The following is a 24,802-nucleotide window of genomic DNA, read 5'->3' on the forward strand; positions in this document are numbered from 1 at the left end:
GTTAGTACTTATGTTTGACCTAGGCACCTTTAATTGCCAATCCAAACACCAAAGGAGATGATTTTATTTTTTTCAAGGTTGTTTTTTAGTTTAAAGATACACCTCTGATCTGTGGCAAAAAAGTGATGCCCCTTGCATTAGATACAATTTTAGGGGCTGAAATTTAGAGAAGCTTCCTGAAAAGAATAAATTCTTTTTAAGTCAGTGCGTACATTCTTAATTTGCCTACCACAGGCATGGGCAGTATGTACATGCAAAGGCTGTAAGCAGCAGCCATAGCATTTGGTAGGTCAAGTGCAGTCTTTCAGAGTGTGTAATAACTGTTAGTGAATTCAATGTCAAGTTGATTGTGTTCATTTCTCAAGTGTTTCCCTCAGTCTTCAAAGTATGGTATTTCATCTGGAATGAAAATACTGCTCGGTACCACAGAAGTAATTATCACAGAAATGTATTCCTAGGACAAATGTGTGTTTTGATTTCTTCCTTTACTGTCTATTCATATGAGCTTTCCTCATGGGAATATAAATTTAGATGATAATTCTTACTATGTTTTCAAGTTCTTGGTGGGTTTTGGCTTGTTTGGGGTTTTTTTAACTCTTGTAAAATCAAATCTTGTAAAAACTCTTGTACCTGAAAAATTAATTTCAGTTATTGTGGGCCTGCAGGCATGTGTTGAAACCTTAGACGTGAGAGTAAAAGAACATGAGGATTACAATAGTGATTTGCAAGAAGGGGAAAAATGGTTATTACATATGTCCAGCAGATTGGCCAGCCCTGACCTCATGGAAAGCAACAATCTTGAAATAATCACTCAGCAATTAGCTAACCAAAAGGTGGGTTTGGTATTGGTGATCTTACTTTGTTAAATAGAATTTTTCTTCTCTGCCTTCGTTCCAGCGCTCTTATTGTTTGTCATTTCCCTGTTTTATTTCTCTTGCTGCTAACTGTGTAAATAAGCATCAGTGTCATTAATGCAGTTAACAAATCTGGCTTGTTGTTAGCATCCTTTCTTGGATGAAACTACACGTACACAAAGAGCTTTGATGTACTCTGAATTCTGTGTCAGATTTTCCCTGAGACTTCCCAGAAAATGAACCACAAAAGCTGGATTTTGGTCATTTTACTCCTGAAGTAATTTTTGTTTTAGCACTTCTAAGGTTGAAAAAAAAATACATTGAAAATTTTCTTGATATGCATCTGCTAACAAAAACTTTAGAGACGTGATCACCACATTGTATGTGGTTGATAAAACAGCAATGGAGAAGAAAGTACAGAAACTAGAGGTACCTCTATTAGGTTCTTCTAATTCTAGGTTCTGTTATGTTGTAGCTTTTAGTCAAGGTAGTATTAAGGTTGCTGTTAGTGAAAATCATTTAATACCTTGAGAGCCAATGCTTTCTAGAAGATAAAATAGAACAAAATCCAGCCTATCAGTACCTGAAACTGAGATTCAGCAAATATTGAAGTCTTTAAATTATTTGTGATTGGTGTGCTATTCTTTAAATAACCTCCTTAGATAAAAAATTGGCTCTGCCAAAGTGAACCATGAAAGAGCTTGTGGAATGAGATATGATTCAGCATGAGATTTAGTTTGCATTACTAGACACAAGAGAAGCTGAAGAAGCCCTGAAGAGCATGCAACAAATGAAGATTAGGCATAGTCTTGGGGTCTGAGCAGAGAGTGTGTACACATTATGACAGTGCTACTGCTGTTTTTGTGGGGTATCTGTGTAAAGACTTTTGACAATGACTTTAAAATAAACATGGAATCCAGTAGCTTGACTATGACAACACATGTTGTCTGTCCAAATCTGAAGATGAAAGTGTTCAAAGGAGGGAGAAAAAATGTTCTGTGCCACAGCAAGCATATTTCTTCAAAAGTATTTTATCTGTTTCTTAGGCTATCATGGAAGAAATTGCAGGGTTTGAAGATCGTTTGAACAACCTTAAGAGTAAAGGTGACTACCTGATCAGCCAGTGCTCAGAACATCTTCAAGCAAAATTTAAGCAAAATATACAAAGCCATCTTCAGGGGACAAGGGACAGCTATTCTGCCATATGTAGCACAGCCCAAAGAGTAAGCCATGTTTCAAAGATTTTTTTTTTCATGCCATTTAAAAATGAAGTGTATTTTTATTTCTATGAGATATTTCTTTAAATGGTATAAAACTCTTCCTACTGTTTCCATTTTGATTGAGCCTACAGGTTGCTGAGCACTTCATCATTCATGTGCTACAGCTGAATTCCTTGTGATCCAAATGTTGTCTTGCAACCAGCAAAAGTAGTGGCCTGTCAGTTCTATTTCGTGCTCACCACCTTCATGGTACACTAGCTTCTGAGCAGCTGCAGCAGAAAAAAATAGACCTTTTTCTATTTCAAAAACCAGGGAGCAAATTGCAGTCTTAGTGTTGCTAGTTTGCGTACATACATAAACAGGTCTCAGGTATGTGCTACCAGGACAAGAATGGACAGCTGGGACATTCTGTTAAACCAATTAGGAGATCAAGCCAGCAGTCAAAAAAATGCACAAACAAAACCCAAAAAAACCTTAAACAAAACAACCCAAAAACAAACTAAAAATAATCTTATACAAAATCAATACAAAAATGTTGGATACAGGAAAAAGAGAGCATGTTCTTCATTTGCATCTCTATTTTTTCTTTTCAGAATCTGTGCATTAAATATTGTGCATCTTCTTCACATGTTATCAGGGTGCAGTGAGAGTTTAAGGAGCTTTCAGCTCTTGTGTACAAGGGCTAAAATAATCAACATCTTGATAATTCTATTTTATCGTCAGTTTTCAAGGTAGGAAAAGAGAGATAATGTGATATTTGAATATGTGATAAACTTAAAAAATGTTTTGTTTAGGTGTACCAGACTTTGGAACATGAGCTCCAGAAGCATGTTAATCATCAGGATACTCTTCAACAGTGCCAGACCTGGCTGTCTACAGTGCAGTCAGAGCTAAAACCAACGACTTGGACAGCGTTCAGCCTGGCAGATGCAGTTAAACAGGTAAAAGTTTAGCACTTGAAAAAGCTCAGTTATTCTTAACACGGTAAGTTCAGATGAGAGATTTAAATGTCTAGAAATTAGATATTTTCTAGCCTTCTCAGAAAGCTGTGTAGCCTTAATGTTCATTCCCAACCCCAGAAGGAATATCTGGAATTCAAAATATCTGTAGGTGAAAAATCTAAGAGGGCTTTTACTAGCTCTGCTTAGTGCTTAGAAACATGTTACCTGAAAAATGTTGGCTAGTTAGATAAATCAGATATTCCAATACTTGTGTTTAGCAGAGGGGTTGTGTCTTTCTGCTTTTCCAGTTGCCCATCTATCTACTGTGTTCCTCATGAGACCTTTTCACACTACCATGGACACAGAGTCAATTTTCAGGCAATTATAACAATTTTTCAGTCTAAGAGCATAGAACTGCCTGTAGCCTGCAGTTGACCATTAAGAATTTGTTCATTGATTTTTGATTATTCTTAGTAAAAATGTGTTTTACATTGGATTTGTAGCTTGGTTTTAAATTAAACTGGTATGGTGCTAAAAATGCTGGAATTCAGAGCTGTCTCATCCATCGTCTCTCTTAATAGAGACCTTGAAATACTAGAGATGGCAGACCTACAAGGGGAGGGGAAGTAGGGTGTGTGCGACACAGTGAGACCAGCACCTAAGTGCCACTAAGCTGAATTTCTTATCATCTGTCAGACATTGGAAAATTTTATAGCTGTAGGAACAGGACATTGTTGATAAGCCCATAAAGCTCTGGTTCCCATTCACATTGGAAAAGTCTGTCACCTTGTTGAGACTGTGTGTTGCTAAGAAATAAGCTAGCTAATTCATATGTTTCCAAGTACTTTGCTAACAAGATAATAATAAAATTTTTATTTGGATTATTCCTTTCCATAATTACAATATAGCAACATTACCTAAAAAAAGAATGTATTTCTACATTTAATTTTATGGAAAAAATAAGAAGGCAGAGCAAAAAGACTAAAATGTGGGATTTGCAAGATAAAATCTTGCAAATAAACAAGATATTATTTCCACAGTCTCAGAGTTTATTTTTGAGTTGTCTTCCCTCAGGTTAAACATTTCCGGGCCCTGCAGGAGCAGGCCAATACGTATTTGGATCTCCTGTGCTCCATGTGTGATCTGTCAGATGCCACAGTGAAGAGTACAGCAGCAGATATTCAACAAACAAAACAAACGGTACAAGATAACCACAACAACCCACTTCTAATCCTATTTAGAGCTTTAACTGCCTTGATCTGTTCCCTTTTAAAAAGGTCATGTTGAGTAATGGTTTAAAGAAATTTCATCTTACTTTCATCTTAAGTATTTCTTTAAATATAGTTAAATAGTTTTCTCTTTCTGCTTCTTTTTTTTTTTTTAATTATTAAGTCCATACATTACCATCCTGGTACTGATAAAAAGACACACAACTAAGGTTGATAAAGGTACCTACACAACGTTACAAGATGTTGGTCTAAAGCTACAGAAATAACATTCTGTGGAAGAAAACTTTATTCAAGTTATGTTTTCAAAAAACAATTCAGTCTAATATCCTCTGTATTTTATTACATCTGACACATATTTTATTGTTATTATTTATTCAACAATAGACATATGTTCATATTGGCCAATATTAATAGATTACTAATATAATAACCATCATAACAGTAGAAAATACGATGGTTTAGTTAATGAATCAAAGTACATCTATTTCAGCATATTAATTTATAGAAGTTTTCTTCAATTTTAAGTTTTAAAGTCATTTAATGCTTAGGTTTAAAATAGAACTATAAACTTAAGTTATTGGAAAAGTGTTATGAGCATTCCTCTTGTCTTAAACATGAAAAATTTAATCTCTCTTACACAGACACACAACCAAAGTTTTGAAACTACTTCTAACAAGAGTAAAAATGTAATACATACAGTAACAGCATTCCATACCACAGAAGGGAATTGTACACATCCAAATGACCCCTAAAAATATGGCAGAAGAAGTGAATAGCTGAAAATCATCCCAAACATCAGAATAAGACACTCCTTTGACATACAAAGCAGTGAAACATTGATAAGAAATCACAGATGGTATAGAGCCTAGATATGCTAAGCTGGTTGAGTGTCTAAATCTTAAAGGCACCCAACTGCTGTATTTAGAGCAAAAGCAGCTGTGTCACTATTGGTGTAAGAGGATTGATGGCTCAGATCTGGTAAGCATTCTTACTGGCATTTCAGAAGAGGCATATAGGAAAAATAACTGGGCTAAGCGTATTAAATTGAACTATTTAGTTGAAACTTTTATGTAGGGTACACTCTAGCAGTAGTCTTGGCATGCAGTAGACTAAATTATACAAATAATTTAAGCTTTAACAGAGGACAAAGAACATTGAAATACAAATATTCATAAACTTACTTGCTTCTCTCAAGGGTGAATGATTGTTAATTTCTTTTTTGTTGTTGTTTCCACCTATATTTCCTTTGATAGGTACAATTTTTATGACTTTTGAAGGTTAAGGCTCATTTTGTGGATAATGTTAGCCCCTTCAAAATCTGGTGCAGAAATTGCTTTAGTACAGTATTGTGCTCAGAGGAAGAATGGCATTCATCCTCCATTCGCCAAAAATAGATGAATTAAAGCGTTCCTACTCCATTTCTTTTCTTCTAGATTGAGCAACAGATAATGCACTCACAGTATTTGTCTCAAGGTTGGGAAGAGATCAAACAGTTGAAGGCTGAGCTCTGGATATATTTCCAGGATGCGGATCAACAAGTACAGAATTTAAAAAGGAGACGGGCAGAGTTGGAGCTAAATATTGCCCAGAATATGGTACTCCAGGTTAAGGTAAGGAGACTTTGGGTTAAGAATAGAAGGTAAGGAAGAAGTTCATCCTGTGGCTGATATTTTTTTATGATTTATTTTATATGCACGTACTGCATACAATGACTAATATGCTCTAAACAAGAGCAGAGAACATAGAAGAAAAAGTGTTTCCTTGTTGATGCTGCAGGGTGATTTGGAGAGCAGAAAACTGTACTTTGGTATTTTTCTGGCTTTGTTTTTTTAATAATAGACAACTGACAACTGTCAGCCTCCTGATCTGATTTGCATTTGCTTTTAGAGTAGACTAAATGCTGATCACAGTGGACCTGAAGATAAGATTTACAAATTGTGCTTGCTAAATTCTTTTTCTAAATAGTTTAGAAGTGTTTCAAAATTAGTCAATGAAACTATTTGGTATTGCTGATCTCTAAGAAGAGGTATGACAGAAACACAGTTTAATTAATGAGACAAATACCTTCATATCTTCTCTCATTCATTCCAAAAGAGACATTTTATGACCATTCTGTACACATCAGTTACTGCACATACCAATAAATCTACAAAAAGATAATTTCTTTAATAAATTTTTAAATATGTGGGTTTTGCATTTTTGGTCTAGACTTTGCTTGTATTACTTTTCTGATGTGCCAAGAGTTAGGTGAAAAGCCAACAGCATTCCCTCTCCGTTCCTGTTCTACTGACACTTTGGAACAAAGTCAAAACCTCTGAAGATGCCTCAGCACAATCTGGACTGAAAGCTGTTATATCAGCTATCATGAGAATCCAAGAAGAAGAAGGAGTCTCTATTTCTTCACTCTTTCAGTCAGTAACTTTGGATTATAATGAAAGGGGAGACACCCACTGTACTGTTAGATGTGGCACAAGGTGTTTTCTTCCTAATCATTTCCCCTGGTAAAGGAAGATGCCTAGCTCCATTTGAAGCTGTCATGAAGAGGAATGAGGCAGAGCTGGAGATGGGTGTGCTTGTTTAGTTATAGTTACTGGAGCTAGAATGTAAAAAAAGATACTTATCTTAGTGTGTAAGGGCTGAAAAATATTTGGTTAGTTTTAGTTGTCAGTATATTGTGTATTCTTCTTTTTGGGATCTCTCTGACTTCTTATTTGGTAGGACATGTATGCAGATGAACTCCTTCAGTTACTAGTTATTAATCATACCTAGGTAATCCATGGTTTTGTTTCAATAGTGACAGTGGTAATGGTTGCTGTTACAGCAGTAGGAGCAATACAGAGTACGGATATGGAGCTTCACTGACTCATGGACTCTGCTTCCTATTTTTAGTCTCTAATGGAAAAGGAAAAAAAAAAAAAAGCTAGTAATAGTGCTGGTGAAATGAATTATTCTTGTGAGATTCAAGACTACCTTGCATGTTTTAGTGTATGGTGGGGCTGTGCTAGTCCAGAAGCCTGGACAACAGGATGTGACTCGATCATGAGTTCTGCTTTTATCCCTGGCACTTGGAAACTCCTCTGGCTTGCTTTAGCATCTATTACCAACTTGTCTTCACGTGAGAAGATGGGGAGGAGGGTTTGGAGAGGAGTGAAAGCACTGCTTCCAATTTATGCTACAGAGCATTTTCCTGAGCAAATAATTAGTTCATATATAATTTATTTATTTCAGAGCTTTTATTTAAATTCCATTTTATAATTTTGAATGCATGTTATTATATTGGGTTTTACTTGTATCTTTTTCAGGAATTCAGTCAGAAGTTGCAGTCTAAGCAGTCAGCTCTCACCTCTGTGACTGAGAAAATGAACAAACTAACCCAAGGACAGGAATCACCTGAACACAAGGAAATAGGAGAACTGAGCAACCAGTGGCTGGACCTCTGCCTTCAGGCACATAATTTGCTCATGCAGAGGGAGGAGGATCTGCAGAGGACAAGAGATTACCATGATCGCATGAATGTTGTTGAAGTTTTCCTGGAAAAGCTCACAAAAGAGTGGGACAACCTGGCTAGGTAAAAAAGGAGTTGCATCTACAAAGCAAACCGTGCATATGTGCTGAAAGATCTGTTTGCAGAGTGTCTGTAAGTGGGAGCCACTAAAAATCCCTTTTTGCATACTTAATTAAAAGCACACCTCCCTTAGTAATTATCAGGCAATTAATCCTTTCTGTTGAGATGAAGAGTGTTTGACAGGTCAGATCTTTAGTGTTTGTCTTTAGGGCAAGCAATGATTGATCCTGTCTCAGGGTATAGCATTTTCTGATATTTCAAGAATGTTGACTATTTCATTTAAACTCTTTCATTTGTGGTCGTCCATGAATTCATGGTTCATTCACTGGTTCATTTTCACTGCATTATATCTATTTCACTATGTTATTTCTATTAGACTATTATATTAAAGCTTAGTAACTACTCCTAAATATTTGCAGCTGCTTTGCAAAGGATAAGCACACCAGCTATGAGTAAAATTGTGAGTGTATTGCTGCTGCTGTCACTGCCATGGAACAAGATTCACTTCAACCTCAACACTTGCTGTTCTTCATATGTGCAATATAATCAGTATGGTCTGTATTCATGTAAATGTGTATGGTCAGCCTGATGACCAATCAGCAGATGAAAGGGACACTAATAAATTTGCGAAGTTTTTAAATTAATGTTCAAGGCTGTTACCTTCAAGTGAATTTGAAAACTGTAGGTCTTTATATCATATTGATTTCAGTATGCAGTGGGCTTATAATTAATCCTGACCTCTTTTAAAAGCCTGTGCTGAAATAGCATCTAATAACTCATTTTTGTCCTGTCCTTTTTGATAACAGATCTGATGCTGAAAGTACAAATGTGCACCTTGAAGCTTTGCAGAAACTGGCCATTGCACTACAGGAAAGGAGATTTGCTCTGGAAGATTTGAAAGATCAGAAGCAGAAGATGATAGAACACTTGAATCTTGATGACAAAGAATTAGCAAAGGAGCAATTCAGTCATTTTGAACAACGCTGGACTCAGCTGGAGGACCTTGTCAAACGGAAAATTCAAGTCTCTGTTTCAACCTTAGAAGAGCTCAGCTTGGTGCATTCCAGATTTCAGGAACTAATGGAATGGGCGGAGGAACAGCAACCTAGTGTCTCAGAGGCTCTTAAACAGAGCCCTCCTCCAGATATGGCTCAGAGTCTTCTCATGGATCACCTTACCATTTGCAGTGAGCTTGAAGCCAAACAGCTTGTTCTGAAGATGCTTGTGAAGGATGCTGACAGGGTGATGACCAACCTAGGGCTCAATGAAAGGCAAGAACTGCAGAAAACAGTGTCTGATGCCCAGCACCATGTGGCTTGTCTCAGTGATCTGGTTGGCCAGCGGAGAAAACACCTGAATAAAGCACTGTCTGAAAAGACCCAGTTTCTCATGGCAGTCTTTGAGGCTACAAACCAAATTCACCAGCATGAGAAAAAGGTGATGTTTCCCGAACATATTTGTCTTTTGCCAGAAGATGTGAATAAACAGATCAGGACTTGTAAGAATACCCAGGCTAATCTGAAGGCGTATCAAAATGAGGTCACGGGGTTGTGGGCTCAAGGAAGGGATTTAATGAAAGAAGCAACAAATCAAGAAAAGAGTGAGGTGTTAGGTAAACTGCAAGAGCTACAGAATGTGTATGACACTGTTTTACAAAAGTGTAACCAGAGATTGTTAGAACTGGAGAAAAATATTGTTTCCAGGAAATATTTCAAAGAAGATTTGGATAAAGTTTGCCATTGGCTAAAACAAGCTGATATTGTCACATTCCCAGAAGTCAATGTAATGAATTCTAACACTGAGTTATACAGCCAGCTGGCAAAATATCAACAGATTCTTGAGCAATCTCCAGAATATGAGAATCTGCTACTTGCACTGCAAAGAGATGGCCAAGAAGTCCTACCATCACTTAATGAAGTGGATCATTCTTATCTAGATGAAAAACTTAACAGTCTCCCTCAGCAATTCAATATTGTCACTGCTCTGGCAAAAGAAAAATTATATAAGGTTCAGGAAGCAATTTATGCCAGAAAAGAGTATGCCTCTCTGATTGAGTTGACAAGTAAAGCTCTGACCGAGCTGGAAGACCAGTTTATTAATATGGACAAAGCTCCAGCCGCTGTTTCAGCCAAAGAAGCTGTGTCACTCCAGCAAGCCTACAGAGATCTCTTAGATGAAGCCACAAGCCTTGCTGCAGCAGTGGATGAACTGAACCAGAAGAAGGAGGCTTTTCGAAGCACTGGCCAGCCCTGGCAGCCAGATGAGATGTTAAAACTTGCCACACTATATCACAAGTTGAAGAGGCAAATAGAACAGAAAATCAACCTGTTGGATGACACAATAGAAGCATGCCAGGAGCATGAGAAGATGTGTATGCAGTTTGAGGCACAACTAGAGACAGTGAAAAAGGAGCAGGTTAAGGTGAATGAAGAAACTCTTCCAATAGAAGAAAAGTTGAAAATATATCATTCTCTGGTGGGCAGCTTGCAAGACTCAGGAAGTCTTCTGAAGCGAATAACTGAACATCTAGAAGCCCTTTCTCCTCAGGTTGACTCATCTGCTTATGAGACTACAAATCACCAAGTTAAGGCTTGGCAAGAGAAGCTGAAGTCTTTGCATTCTGCCATTGTTGACACAGTGATGGAGTGTGAGAACAGACTTGTGCAGAGCATTGACTTCAAGACAGAGATCTGCCGCTCACTTGAATGGTTGAGGTGGGTGAAAACAGAACTTAATGTAACATTAAGTTTGGACCTCAAACTGCAAAACATCCAAGAAGAAATCCGAAAGGTTCAGATACATCAGGAAGAAGTGCAGTCAAGCCTCAGAATAATGAATGCCCTGAGCAGTAAAGAGAAAGAGCGCTACATGAAAGCAAAGGAGCTGATACCTGCTGACCTGGAAAACACTCTTGCTGAGCTGGCAGAACTGGATGGTGAAGTTCAAGAAGCTATACATATGAGACAGGTTAGTCGACCCAAACCATCATTAGTTTCTTGGTAACAAAGCTAAAAAAGATGGTTCTGTGGCTTGATCTTTACAATCATCACAGAAAGACTCATTTTAGTAAGCCTACTGTCTTGGTTTTTTAAATTACGCAGGCTTCTGTGATTTTATGTTTGTGACTCTCCCTTTTATTTCAGGCTACCTTGAATAAAGCATACAGCCTCTGCCAAAGGTACTACCAAGTGATGCAGATAGCAAATGACTGGCTGGAAGATGCTCAGGAATTTCTTCAGTTAGCAAGAAATGGTCTAGATGTTGAGAACTCTGAGGAGAATCTAAGGACCCATGTTGAATTTTTCAGCACAGAAAGTCAGTTTAGTGATCACTTGAAAGTGCTACAAGGCCTTGTGTCTGAGATAGAGCCCTTTTTACAAGCCACAGCAAATGAACAGCTGGTGCAGAATGTAGCTGCATTGGAGGAAAAGGCCAAAGGGACACAGCAAGAAGCCAAAACCCAGCAAGAGCAGTTACAAAGGTATAGTTTTTCTTTTTTTTTTTTTTTTCTTTCTTCATTTTAAGATTGCCTTGTTGGTAATGAAAGAAATAATCAGAACATTAGTTGATGTTTTTAAATATTTGTGCTACTTTTGAGAGAAGTGTATATTGGGGAATCAGAGCTCTTGGATTCTGCTTTCTTTTCTGCCCTTGACTGACTAGTTGTGTGATTTTAAAGGAGCTCTGATATAATTATATTAAGCTTGGAACAGCACGGAGAAGAAGAGTAGGGAATAATTGTCCTATGTTTCACCTGACAGAAGACATATGCACAAATAAATGAAATTGAAGCAGTTACTTTGAACTAAAAGGAAATACCTTTTTAACAAACATAACTATGTTTCTCATTATTCCTGAATGTTCTGAATCCCATAAGTTTTGGTAGGATTAAACCACAACATAGGCAGAGTCTGAGGAAAAGTCAGATGAGGCCTACTAAATGTTCAGCTGTGTTTTCTGTAAGGCATAGCTGAAAATCAGGAGCATATGCTTCTATGTATGCTGTTTTCCAATAATCTTTTGTTTTCTTGGAAAGTACTGTGTAACAGCAAAACTAAGCAGTTGCATTAGAAACTAGGTGCAATAATATTTCTGATGTTCAAATGTTTTTATATAGCATTAAGTTGTTCTTTCTGGAACTGTTTTTGTTTAAGGTGTGCTTCCAAGTGGCAGGAGTACCAGACATCAAGGCAGAAGGTGATTGAAGTGATGAATGATGCTGAGAAAAAATTATCTGAATTTTCAGTAGCTAAAGCTGCTTCTTCTCATGAAGCAGAAGAGAAATTGCTAACACATAAGGTAAGGTACTGGTGGTTGCATTAAATCCTTCTCTTTCAAGTGAAAATGAATGTATAATACGTAGGTCCCTACCTGTGATAACATGAATTTGAGTTTTTAGATCTTTACCTGTAGTACTTAATGGTGTCATAACACACCAAGACATGTTTAGTGCTGTGCAAAACACACATTTTATTTGTGGGATGACTGAGACAGATATCTTTAATCACTTTTCAGCTTGTTGTCTATGTGCCTATGACTGTAGGGAAGTGCAAAGAGTCAGGAGGTTCCTAAAAGCCGTGGGTCTGTAAACCCTAAAATAACGTATCCTTCAAGAAACTCAGATCAATAGAAACATCCATCTACTTTTGATCATGGAACAGGACAGGAAGAGTTTACTAGGACATGAAGAGTTGGAGTTTAATATTAACTCTTGTTTAGTCTAAAAGCAAGAAATATAGCTTAAAAAATATAGCTTACTTTCTCATGTTTCAGGTATTACTCAGTTGCCTTAATATAGACAGTCAGTGACACTTCAGGCATGCTGCCAGCCGTGTCTTGTGAAATCAAGGATCTCCCCTAAGAGTAATGTCATGTCTGCCAGGTTAATGAGGGTGTCCTCAAATCCTTGGGCATTTAAAAAATTTTTTTAAGATTAACAGGACATAAATGTACACTTAAACACCTGAATTGCTTCTTCCATTTTTAGACTGTTTAGAAGTCAGTCCTTGCTATGAGAAGGACTCTGAATGCTTATTTTCATCCCTTTTGAAGGGCTATCAAGGAAGAGAAAAGCTGATTACACCAGATTTCTGCTGCTTCCAGCATTTGGACCAAGCAGCTGTAGCTAATATATTGCCTATGAAATAGAAATAAAGTGAGACCTAGCCACCTCACTTGAAATGCAATACCTCCTCTTCATCTGCAGTGGATGGGGGTGGTTCACCTTACCTGCATGTTGAATGCTGATGAGTTGGCTTGTGGAAAAGGAAAACAGTGCTTATTTTTGCTTTTTCAGACTCTCGTGTCCATAGTGAATTCTTTCCATGAGAACATCACAGCCCTAGAAGAAAAGGCTTCACAGCTGGAAAAAGTCAGCAATGATGCCAGTAAAGCATCTATAAGTAGATCCATGACAACAGTTTGGCAGCGCTGGACACGGCTCAGGAATGTAGCCCAGGAACAAGAGAAAATTTTGGAAGATGCAGTGCAGGAATGGAAGGCTTTTAATGATAAGGTAAATTCTAGTCTTGGTAAATCCTCCCTTATACATAGGTTTTCTTTGATTATGCTTGCTGCCTTATTAATCACCTTGCAGTAGAGAAAACTGATAGCAGGAATAACTGATGTTTTTCCTCAGTTCAGAAAAACATTGCTGTGAAAGATCCAGGTTTAGAATCATTGCCTCCAAAGTTTGGCTGTTCTTCTCAATGCATACAATGTATAGTACATACAGAGTTGTTTTGGTTTCTAGTGCTTCTTTAGATTCTTCTCTCTTTCCTTTCCTCAGATGTTCTGTTCTAGATTATGTTAACCTCTTCTTTTTTTCTTCTCTCTTCTTCTCTTTCTTCTCTCTTTCTTTTTTCTTCTTTTTTTTCCCCTGAAGAATATGAAGTTGGTCCTTTTAAGCATAATAGTGAGGGTAGTGTCTGTCACTGCTCATTGACCATATCTCTTTTTTCCCCTTATATCCTACCTCAGTCTCCTTAGCTGGCATTGTCCATTATTCATGCCCAGATATCAGGTTCTCTAGGAATGAGGATAATCATTTTGTTAAATGCATGACTTGTGCCAAATATGGGTGTACCCCAGGGTGGAGCTCTAGTTCCTATGGAAATAAATGTAATAAATGCTAAAGATTAGAAGAAGGCACCCATAACTGGACCAAAAAAAAAATCCCTTAGCAAGTCCTGATCACCTGTGAAGTGCAAGGGATCTGGCACAGTAGAGCACAAGCCCTATACCACAACTGTTTTATAAAATCTAAATGTGCAGGACTGGGTCTAGCACCTTTCAGTGTCAGTTGTACTAATTTCTTTTGTAATCTTATTATTGACAAGACTGCATCTCTTTCCATAGATTCAGAAAGCCACCATAGCTATAGATCAGCTACAAGGTCGCTTACCAGAAAGCTCAGTGGAAAAGGCATCCAAGACAGAGCTCCTGGAACTCCTGGATTACCATGGCAGTTTCCTGCTGGAGGTGGACCACCAGCTGTCATCTTTGGGCCTGCTCAAACAGCATGCTGTCAGCATGCTTCAGGATGTGGAGGTAAAGCCTCCATCTCAGAAGGAAATACCAGTTATGCAAGAAATCAAAGCAATGCAAGATCGATGCCACAAGTAAGGAAATATTTTAAAAGATTCAGCAAAAAAATATTACCTTGCAATTTATTATTAAGAGCTTATAATTTTAATATCATTAACAACTAACATGCCTAAATAAATATTAGCTATTATTTTTTAAATAAGCATCAGTTTTAATTTAAAATTACTTTTAATTAATCTTGAAATACCTTTTTTGCCATTATGTTTTATTTCCTTCAGAAAGAGTATGCTTTTTAAAATAAGTATTTCTTGCCTTGCATAATAATACTAACTTACATAAAAGCTGCATAAACTGCATTAAAATTCTAACTGATTTTAAATACTTCCATCGTTTCTTACATTAACAGTGGTCATTTATCTGTCTGTGTCCTCTTTTATTAGTTTATCACTTTGTTTCACTTGTTTGAAGCACTTAGGTACTAAAAGTAGGTCCTGTATGACATTTACAGAGGAATGTAGAGCATATGCAAATGAAACATAATTTTTCACCTTGTGGCTATGCAAATGTTTATGTAAATGAAGAACATGTCCCTGTCATGTAGAAAACAGGAAGTTTTATGTTAAGTTTTAAGATACATCTCTACCTCATAACTACACTAAGATACCATTAAGTGGATCTCCATGGTTGGAAAACAAAATGAGAAATGACAAAATTGTAAACCCTGCACCAAGCCTGTGCAAAGTTTATTGTGTGTGTTTATAAATAATTATAGTAGAATAGCCATCCCTGTAGAAAATTTTACAAATCCGTTTTTCACTGACTTAAAATTTGTTTCTAAGATATAGGGTCTGTGATGACCTCCTGCTCATGTAAATAAGGCATGATTCATATGTGCAAGGTTATGCGAACATAAATGAAATATGGGAATATCAAAGATCCATGTCACATGTATAAGAGCTATGAGTAATCCAATAGAACTTTCACAGAGGTGTCATTTTTTTATAGGAGATCCAAGTTCTCAAGGAAAGTGCAGGAATTCTGTCTTAGTGGAAGTGTGGAAATAGGCCATGTTTCGATACTTGATCCATTACTTAACCTAAGTATTCTGCCAACGCAAATCCCATCAAGAGGAGTGGAATTTATCTCATGTTATTTTGCATTCTAGATATCAATATCAGAGCAGATTGTCGTGCTCTCTAATTAGTGTAGAGAAATAAACAAGTGTAAGATACAGTTTTTCTGACCTATTTTAGAAGTTACTTTTGGAATGACAGTGAGTAATCCCAGTTCATGCCCTGCAATTGCCTCTACAAGCAATCAGGGCATTCTGTGGTGATAAGCTCAGATGTAGGGATCTCTATTGTATACATTAGCATTTTTTCAAAAGAATTGCATGCCTGATGTCCAAACATGTAAAACCAAAGAATGGACATGAAAAATTTAATTTATTTAAATTTATTTCTCTGGATGTGGTGCTCTTAATCATTATCTTTATTGTTCAGCATGTTTTGACCAAGCAGTGTTTTTAGACATTGCTTAATTCTTCACAAATAGTTACTGTTTCTTTCTTTCTGAAGTATGCAACAGAAAGTTAAAAAAGGCATGAAGATGGTCAAACAGGAGCTGAAGGAGCGTGAGGAGGTTGAAGCAGAGATTAATATTGTGAAGTCCTGGATCCAGGAAACAAAAGAATATTTATTAAGCCCTGATGCAGAAGTGGACATTCAACTCCAGGAGCTGCAGGTAGGCCACATTTGTCAACTTCTAAATCACAATATTTATCTTCATTTTAATCTGCTAGTGAATGTTAATAGTTTCAAAACCACTACAAATTCAAATTAGACTATATTCATTTAATAATCCGATATTCATTTAGTAATTGTTTACTAAGATGATATTCATATGGTAATCGTTTAGTAAAACAAGCATTTTAGTAAGTAACCCACTAGACAAATTAATAAAGCATGAAGTAGATGATGGACTGTGATATTTTATTTTAAAGATGTTTAAGATGTATTCTCACTGTTCTTAAAAATACTTTTTTTCTGTCGTTAGTCTCTCTTTGGTGAAGTTACTACTCATCGCCAGGCTGTTGAAAAACTGGCTGAACAACAGCAGAATAAATACTTGGGGCTTTATACCATTTTGCCTTCTGAACTCTCTCTTCATTTAGCAGAAGTTGGACTGGCCCTCGTTACTGTGCAGGATCAGGTAAAGTGCAGTAGATAAGTGCCAGGCAGATCTATATTCTTTCTTTTGGCCTTTGTAACTTGGAATCCTGTGGCCAAACTGTGGCAACACAGAATAGTTTTATTACCTTCATCCTTAGAATTAAAGTTAAATGAAAATTATTTTCTTTTAAGGAGGAGTGATTTCTGATTATTGAATTTAATTCTTACTGTTAACAGATTCAAACCAAAGAAAGAGAAACTCAGCAAATCAAAACATTGAATCAAGAGTTTGATCAGAAAATCCAGGGGATAGCAAATGAACTAAATACCATTCTTTCCAAACTGAAAAAGAAAACAAATGATATAACAAAAGCTAAACTTGAACAAAAGGTAAGACAAGGCTTTCCTTATGTGGTTATGCCATAAATTTTTCTGAATTGGGAAGCTCACTTCATACCAAACTGTTGTTTGTGAAGACTTGGAGAACACAGTTTGTTAATATAGTTCAACAGAAGACTTATACAGAAATGAGGGTTGACTGAGGAGATTTTTAAAGCTATAGTCTTTGCAAACTGGCCTACACAGGTAACAGAATTTGAAGGAAGGAGGTGAGTGTTAAAGTCAGATGGACAAAATTTCACAGTTCCTTTTCAGTAATGAGTATGACTCCAATCTGGGAAAGCCTGAGGAACCTTCAGACTGCTCCTTGTTCTTGTCTGTTCTGAAAAGATCATTCTTTATTTATGATAAATAGATCCATAGAATTTTACTTGTAGCCCATCTCACATTTAGTTCAACAATGAGGTAAAGTACAACTCATGCAATTAAGAGTAGTGCAAAGGGTTCTTGGTTATTTTTGAAGGTTTTCTTAATCTTAGGTGTGTACCACACGCAGGAAAAATCATCTGTACTGAAGTGTAATGGCCAAATTAGGATTACCATATGAGAGTAAGAGATTTTGGGGAGAAGAGAGATGGAAAAGGGGTTGGCTGAGGATTTGGGTCTTTTTTTTGTTGCTTTTTTATTTTAAGTAGTCAAAGATAAACTTGACTGAATTACTGTCTGAAATTAAGCAAAGCGTACAAAATAGAAGATTTAGCATGGCTGGTATGTCATAAATTACCTGTTTATTTTCATGAGATGCTCAAGATGTTTCAAAGTACTGTTTACTTTACAGGAAGTGTCACTAAACTATATCCCTGCTGTATCTCCTTGATTTCAGTCAGAAAGCAGAAAACCAGTGAAATCTGCTTTCTTATGTTGCATAAATTAAAACTCTCTGTCACTGGAGATGAAGTAATGTTCCAACTGCTTTTATGCATTTAGCTGATAGTCTTGAGACTGGGTTGGCTTTGGTTACAGCAGTAAATATTTTTATATTAACATTGAAACAGATTGTTAAAAAATAAAATAAAAATTTGTTTTAAATCCATGTGACTCAAGTCAAATGGATCCTTCCTTCACAAACAGCATATAAATTCTGCATAGTATCTGTAGTAAATGCATTTATTTATGCTTGCTGTAATGTGTGTGTCTTTGTATTTAGATAAGCAGTTTTACATCTGTCTTTGTGTCTACATGTAGACAGTTATGTCTCCAAATTTGTGGAATAATACTGACTTATCATGATGATTGATCATATCTTGCACTCTGAGGTGTGTCTGCCAGGACAGCCCTAACCTGAAGAGCTTGAAGTCACTTCTTGAGGCACCTGTAGCAGTGTTGTGAATGATTGCAGTTTAAATTTATAGAAATAATTGGAGAGAGGCTAGGCTGTTTGTCCAAGCAGTGGGACAGGAGGCAATGGGCAGAAACTGATGCACAGGAAGTTCCACCTGAGCCTGAGGAAGAACTTCTTTACTATGTAGTGTCTGTGCACTGCAGCAGGTTGTCCAGAGAGGTTGTGGAGCCTCCCTTTACTGGGGATACTCAAGAGCCTTCTGAGCACAATCCTGTGCCATGTGCTGTGGGATAACCCTGCTTGAGCAAGGAGGTTGGACCAGATGACCCCACTGTGGTCCCTTCAAACCTGACCTGTTCTATGATTCTGTGACTTCTTTTTTTTTATTTTTCAAAAACAATAAATTTTTAACACCTTGGATATAAAAAACAAATATAAAAATACCCAGTAGCCTCTTCTCAAGAAACTGTATCCCAAGAGTATGTTTTGAATCTATGGGAAACTTGAAAAACTTTTTAGGCTTCCTTTTCACAATAATTGTGACTATGCTAGGAAAAATTGATTTTAAACTGTGTTTCTATTGAAACATTCTAGCACAATCAGACCGCTTCTGCATCAAGATCATGCTATGAAAATGCAATTTTCAAATGAAAACTAAAGTTTTCATAATCCATTAATGAGTAACTACATTTTTCTGAGTTTATAAACTTATATTTTAAGACAGCAATAAAACAAACCCCTTTTCAAATAAACAAAACTCCTTGTCATGGCAGTCTGTGCTGACAATTGGTTTCAGAAACAAACCCAGAAAGATGCCTGAGAACAGTTAATGTCACACTGAAGTGACTCAGTCTTTGGCTACGGCAGGGAAAACGGTTATCCATTCTAGCCAGGAAGTCAGAGGAGAAAGAGTAATGGCACATACTTCAGAGATGACCAAATATCCTGCTGTTCTGCTTTCCTGCTTAAAAATGGAAAAAACTATGGAGACTTTGGACAGGCTATAAAAGTTGCAAGTTGGACTAGAAATAATCAACCAAAAAGCTACCACTTCCTGGATCACTGATTTTATTGTTTTTCTGCCTAGATCCTTGGTGACGAGTTGGACAGCTGCAATATAAAGCTGTTGGAGTTAGATGCATCAGTCCAGGACTTTGCAGAGCAGAACGTACCCCTGGCTAAGCAGCTGGCTAACAGGATAGGGAAACTCACTGCATTGCACCAGCAGACCATACGGCAGGCTGAGTACAGAGCAGCCAAGCTCAGTCAGGTATGATCTTAAATCCTTCCTGCTGTTTCCTCTCAGAACCAGAGGAAGCATGGAAACATCTCATTTTTTATCCTGGAGTTATGCCAGACAGGGCATTCCTTGACACATCTGCCTATTATTAGTCAGATTTGCATCACATTCCAAAGAGACACAGGTCAAATCAGAGAGTAAAATAGTTCTCAGATGCTACTTTAACACCCTCTTGCATGAATCACCTGCTGTTTGGTTCCTTTGGTGTCCTAAAATGATTGTAGATCTCACAAACAGTAGCATGCTAGAAATAGTACCTCATTGTGCTTCTCAGGTTCCCTGTTTTGTCACTCTTACCTATATTTGCAGCATCAAAAGCAAAATTAAAAAATATTTTGCTTTAGTCCCAATCCATAGAGGTTGAATATAACTTGTACATTCAATAGAAAAGCCTATATACAATGGCCCCAATAATGCATTATATTTATGCAATATTTTGGTGTTCATAAAGATGGATCCCCTGTGGTTCAAAGTCTCTGAAAATCTTTGTCTTTTTTTTCCCTTACTTGTTCTTAGCCCCAAAAATCTCCAGCTAAAAGCAAATAAATGGATTTTCTATGGTTCTGCCATCAATACCCCGATAAATTATGAGTTCTCCTTTCTGCATGCATGAATTTGCTTCCAGAAGAAAAATTCAAAATATTCTTTTCAGTTTTCTCTGAAAAATTCTTTTTAAGAAGAGATAGAAAATTATTTTCAAATTAAAAACTCAGTCAAAGGTACTTGGTAAAGAGATTTAACATTAGGATATTTTTGTTCAGCATCAAAAGATCCACTTATCATAAAAAATGATAGGTATTGATACTGCTTGCAAATACAGTTTTGTCACCTCGGATTTGATCCATTCTTTATAAGGAGGAAATTCATGAAGATCAGTGAAATTACTCCTGCTGAAAATAAAATTGGAGCTTATGAGTACTTTGCTAAATAGAAATTGGGTTCATCAGAAAGAAGAACTTTTGTCCTGTATTTTAAAATTGTGCAACATTTCTTTTTTTGGGAATATGGCAGACTGAATGGACAAAGTGGACTGTAAAAAAAAATGTAATGGAAAGAGACATATCAAAATAAGAAATTGAGCTACAAACTGAAAGAGGAGGTATTTTGGAACTTACATGTGAGGCTGAAATATGCACAGGGAGTGAACCCTCTAGGGATATATTTGAGCATCAATGGACTCTCACAGTGTGACCTACATTCTTATAGTGTCTTTTTTCCCTCAAAACACATAATCTTACTACTGAAAACGTACCTATTTTAACTCCATGAATACATAAGAAAATTACTTATATAATACAGGAAGGAAAAGTTGTTAAAATTATCCCCAGGTTAAAACAGTGAAGGAAATAAAATTAGTTTTTTCATCCTCCCAGAATTGTACAAAATTACATTTTAGGCTTAAGCAAATTTTTCTTTCATCCAGGCTGCTTCACACTTGGAAGAATACAATGAGATGCTGGAGTTCATATTGAAATGGATTGAGAAAGCAAATATCCTAGTGCATGGTAGTATAACATGGAATTCTTCCTCTCAGCTTCGTGATCAGTTTAAAGCCTACCAGGTGATTCTGTGAGCTATGACATTTAAAAGTCAGTGTATATTTGAAATTATTTTCAAAGCAATGGAGTTCTACTTCCTCCTAAAGGGCTAGATTTCTTTGGCTGTTCTCCCAAGCCTTAAAAATGATTCATTGGTTTTGGACAATTGTTTTGAAAACTGAAATAAAGATATGTTGTAGAATAAAAGCATGTGATTCAAAGTTGTTCTTCATGTTATTCAAGTAGTTTGGTTTCATAGAGACTTTTGGCTGAATAGTGTGTCTGCACAGTGTGATTCTGTCACACCAAGCACATTATTGCAGCTCATACTGTAAAGCTTTAGTTAATCAAAGACAATTTTCAGTTTGGACTTTTCTTTCTCCATTATGCTAAACTGGAATAGACTTTGTTCTCTTCTAAAGAGTTTTATACCAAATATTCTCAAACTGATATCTAATGGAAGAGTTTCTTCCAATCTCTTCCTGAACATTTCACATCAGATTAATTTGCTGTCCCTGTAATTGTGCAATTTGTTCTCTGTGTGTCTGTGTGTGGAATGTGTGTGTGAGATCAGTGGAATGTTTTGATGAGGTTCAAGCTTGCCTGGTGTTACATGACTGTGTGAAAGAAATCAAGGCATCATAATAATGTATCACTAATACCAATGTTATATATACATTACTTAATTGTCAGCTGCATTCTTGTACACAAGTAAGTGCAGGGTAGTATGTCACGCTTTGTATTCTGAATTGGAGCTTCCAGGCAATTTATCATGAGGAAATCTGGAGATAGAATTTCTGCTATGGCTTTTTCCCTGCTTCAAAATCTGATGATACAGGCTTAACCAATGCCATCCCACACAATGCAGTGATTTTTTTAGGCAGCATTAACAACTCCTGCCCTGCTATAGCACTGCACCCAAGTGCTTTCTGCTACTTTCTATTAGGTATATGAGGCTTCCAGGACAAATCTTCTCCATAGATTGCATATATTATATTTTTACACACAAGTGTGTATAGCAAAACAATAAAATTAATGTGTTGGTAAGTACAGCTGCTGAAGCTTCATGACTTAATCTTTTGTTTCCCAGTGTCTATAAGCTGAAGCACTTCAGCAGATCTTCAGAACAAAGTGCATTGCCTAGGCCTATAGGAAATCAGTGGAACTTAATCATAGGCTCATGAATGTGCACAGATTAAAGAGTTTACAGAACAATATACTTAAAAGATATGTGTCATTGAGTCTCAAACCTGACATTCAATTTCTCTGTATCTCCATCTAGAGCATTCTTGATGAGTCTGGAGAGATTCATGGTGATCTTGAGGCCATGAGCGAGAGGATTGATTACCTGGCAAGTGTCTACTGTACTGAAGGGATGTCACAGCAAGTGCTGGAACTGGGGCGGCGGACGGAGGAACTGCAGCAAGTTATCAAAGTGCAGCTGCCAAACCTCCAAGATGCTGCCAAGGTAAATGAAAGCAGATTTTCTAATGCTAGCTGGAATCTAGGGTGATGTATGCATCATACTACTGTACTGAGATTATTAGCAGTGAAGATAATCAGTGGTCTGTACAGGGCATGATTTTGTTGCCTAAAGCCAAGTGTCTTGCACTGTTTGAGATGCTGCCTTCAGGTGCTGATTCAGATGGGCACAAGATTTCTGCAGTGCCCTTTCTGGATGAATATATCTGGGGTAATGATGTGTCTCAATAGCACTGAGCACCTATGTTTAGATACTTGAGAAATGTATTTGTTGACACTAAGGTTCTGCTATTTCCTTCATTCTTCTCTTAAATGATCTCTAAATTTATTAATTTATATGAGTACTTGACCAAATCAGAATTCCATAGTGTAGGGCCTTCAAAGGAGTGCAATGAAAAGAATGAATATACTTTTTCAGCTTTATAAAGTATATGCTGCATTTGAGATTGCAGTACTTCAAAAAATAACTCTGCCTTTGCAATCCCTTTTTCTAGACTGTCACATGACTGGTATTTTTATCTAATATATTAGACCTTTAAAATTAACTGTCAAAACTATGAATTGCTTTTTGCACTGTATGTAAGGTGGATGTACCTGCAAAATCCAGACAGATATACTTATAGTGATTTCTATTTTTCCTCTTACTTATCCCTGAATCAAATGTGTTATAGGATATGAAGAAATTTGAAATTGAGCTGAGAGCCCTACAGACTGCTTTGGAGCAAGCCCAAGCTACACTGACATCTCCAGAGCTTGGGCATTTGAGCTTGAAAGAGCAACTTTCTCACAGACAGGTAAAAGACCAGGACCTCAAAGTTAACATTTGAGTAATGTGATCTTGCATAAAGGATAATGAGTGTCGATGAGACTGCTTTTTGTGTTTCTTAGGTGCGTCACTGTTTCAGAGTGTAGTCCCAAATTACTGCCAAGGAAATAAGGGATAGAGTGAGAAGAATGATTCCCTCAGAGAGAATGGTTGAAGTATAATTCTTTATGAGCCCCTTCTTAGACTGATGCAGTTCTGAGGAGTGTGCATCCAACCCATTTAATCCATATTTGTTATAAAGCCCAATTCTTATCTAGTTTTTATGGTCAAGAGTTTCTTAAAGTATTTCAGAAGGAAGTCAATATTGTTATCATTATTTTACAGATACAGATGCAATGATATAGTTTGTTGCCAGCTTCTCCAATAGTAATCTGGAGCACTAGGAGACAATTCAGGTTTCCTTAAGCCCAGTTACATTTTTGTATTCTCAGTTGAATTAACCTCCATAAGATATTGTGGCTTTCTTTATTGCATTTGATCTGCTATGGAGATTTGTCCGTTTGTTCGTTTTGGTCTGAGTCTCTTAACAGGAGAAATAAGGCAAGTTATAGCTTTCTGAGTTTCTCAAGATGTGTTTCTTTCTGCAAACTGCTATGGAGATTTAACTGTCTCAGTCTGCCAGTGAAAACTGGATGTCAGCAGGTTCACTGTAGGATTAAAATCTGCAGAAAAACATATGGAAGGACAGTAAATTTGCACAGCTTTTCCTTTTCATTAAAATACTCAGTCTTTATTCTGGGCACTTGCAAACAGATTTCAGAATGTAGCCTTGAAGAGTGTAAGTGAAACATACCACCCGCTATAAGAAGAAGGGAACATGGAGGTTACACTGGGTTTTGCGCATGTTCTTTGTCCTGGCTCTAGCAGATCTTACAATACAACTTTCTTCTGTACAGAAAGGGGCTGTAGCCCCTGCCCGCCTGTTTTACCAGACCAGGGAGGGGAAAGGGCCTGGCTGGCACACAGCCCCCAGGGTGCCTCTGGGTGCTGATTGAAGAATAAAGACACCCTTTGCCAGCAGTATGGGGTCTGACAGAGTGGGACCCCACCTGTGCTGCCTGAGGAATAGCTCATTATACCAAAACTCTGGTTAGATTATCCACCATATGTCAGGAAACTGCACAAATAAAAACCAAACCACAATCCTCTCATCAGTATGCACTTCAGACCCACTTAGCTCTCATTCTGATGTGGTATAGGGGAAGGGAGATAACCAAATTCTCTATCCCTGTTTGCCTCATTGTCTAGCTGATTTATATCTATTGAATCTAAAATCTTTTTCTAATGTGCTAAGGCCCTTATTATCAACTTTGCCTTTTCCATTTTTTTCTTTTTGGTTTTTTTTTCTATATCTGTACATACATTAAACTCCTCAGTGTAGATAAAAATAACGGTGATCAAATCTATTTTCCAACCATTGCACTTAGACCCTTCTCATGCATATGAACA

The 24,802-nt window shown here is 37.0% G+C and overlaps 1 protein-coding gene across 17 annotated transcripts in view; it reads left to right on the forward strand.

Annotated features, from left to right (window-relative positions):
* Nucleotides 1-24,802, forward strand: part of SYNE1 (spectrin repeat containing nuclear envelope protein 1) — a 290,057-nt gene that overhangs the window by 164,196 nt on the left and 101,059 nt on the right. For 16 of the 17 annotated variants that reach the window (XM_054279435.1, XM_054279434.1, XM_054279440.1 and 13 more), the window contains 18 exons: nt 666-833; nt 1,901-2,077; nt 2,869-3,015; nt 4,090-4,215; nt 5,678-5,854; nt 7,547-7,812; nt 8,616-10,776; nt 10,953-11,290; nt 11,964-12,108; nt 13,106-13,324; nt 14,167-14,429; nt 15,933-16,098; nt 16,411-16,566; nt 16,764-16,916; nt 19,295-19,477; nt 20,931-21,068; nt 22,328-22,513; nt 23,199-23,321. In XM_054279435.1, coding sequence (XP_054135410.1) covers nt 666-833; nt 1,901-2,077; nt 2,869-3,015; nt 4,090-4,215; nt 5,678-5,854; nt 7,547-7,812; nt 8,616-10,776; nt 10,953-11,290; nt 11,964-12,108; nt 13,106-13,324; nt 14,167-14,429; nt 15,933-16,098; nt 16,411-16,566; nt 16,764-16,916; nt 19,295-19,477; nt 20,931-21,068; nt 22,328-22,513; nt 23,199-23,321 — 5,292 coding nt within the window. The remainder of the gene's footprint in view (nt 1-665; nt 834-1,900; nt 2,078-2,868; nt 3,016-4,089; nt 4,216-5,677; nt 5,855-7,546; nt 7,813-8,615; nt 10,777-10,952; nt 11,291-11,963; nt 12,109-13,105; nt 13,325-14,166; nt 14,430-15,932; nt 16,099-16,410; nt 16,567-16,763; nt 16,917-19,294; nt 19,478-20,930; nt 21,069-22,327; nt 22,514-23,198; nt 23,322-24,802) is intronic. The other variant, XM_054279447.1, reaches the window with a different exon arrangement.

The sequence above is a fragment of the Melozone crissalis genome, unplaced genomic scaffold, assembly GCF_028551555.1.
Source record: "Melozone crissalis strain CALT ecotype California unplaced genomic scaffold, PUWL_Pcris_2 ptg000027l_1, whole genome shotgun sequence".
NCBI lineage: Eukaryota > Metazoa > Chordata > Aves > Passeriformes > Passerellidae > Melozone > Melozone crissalis.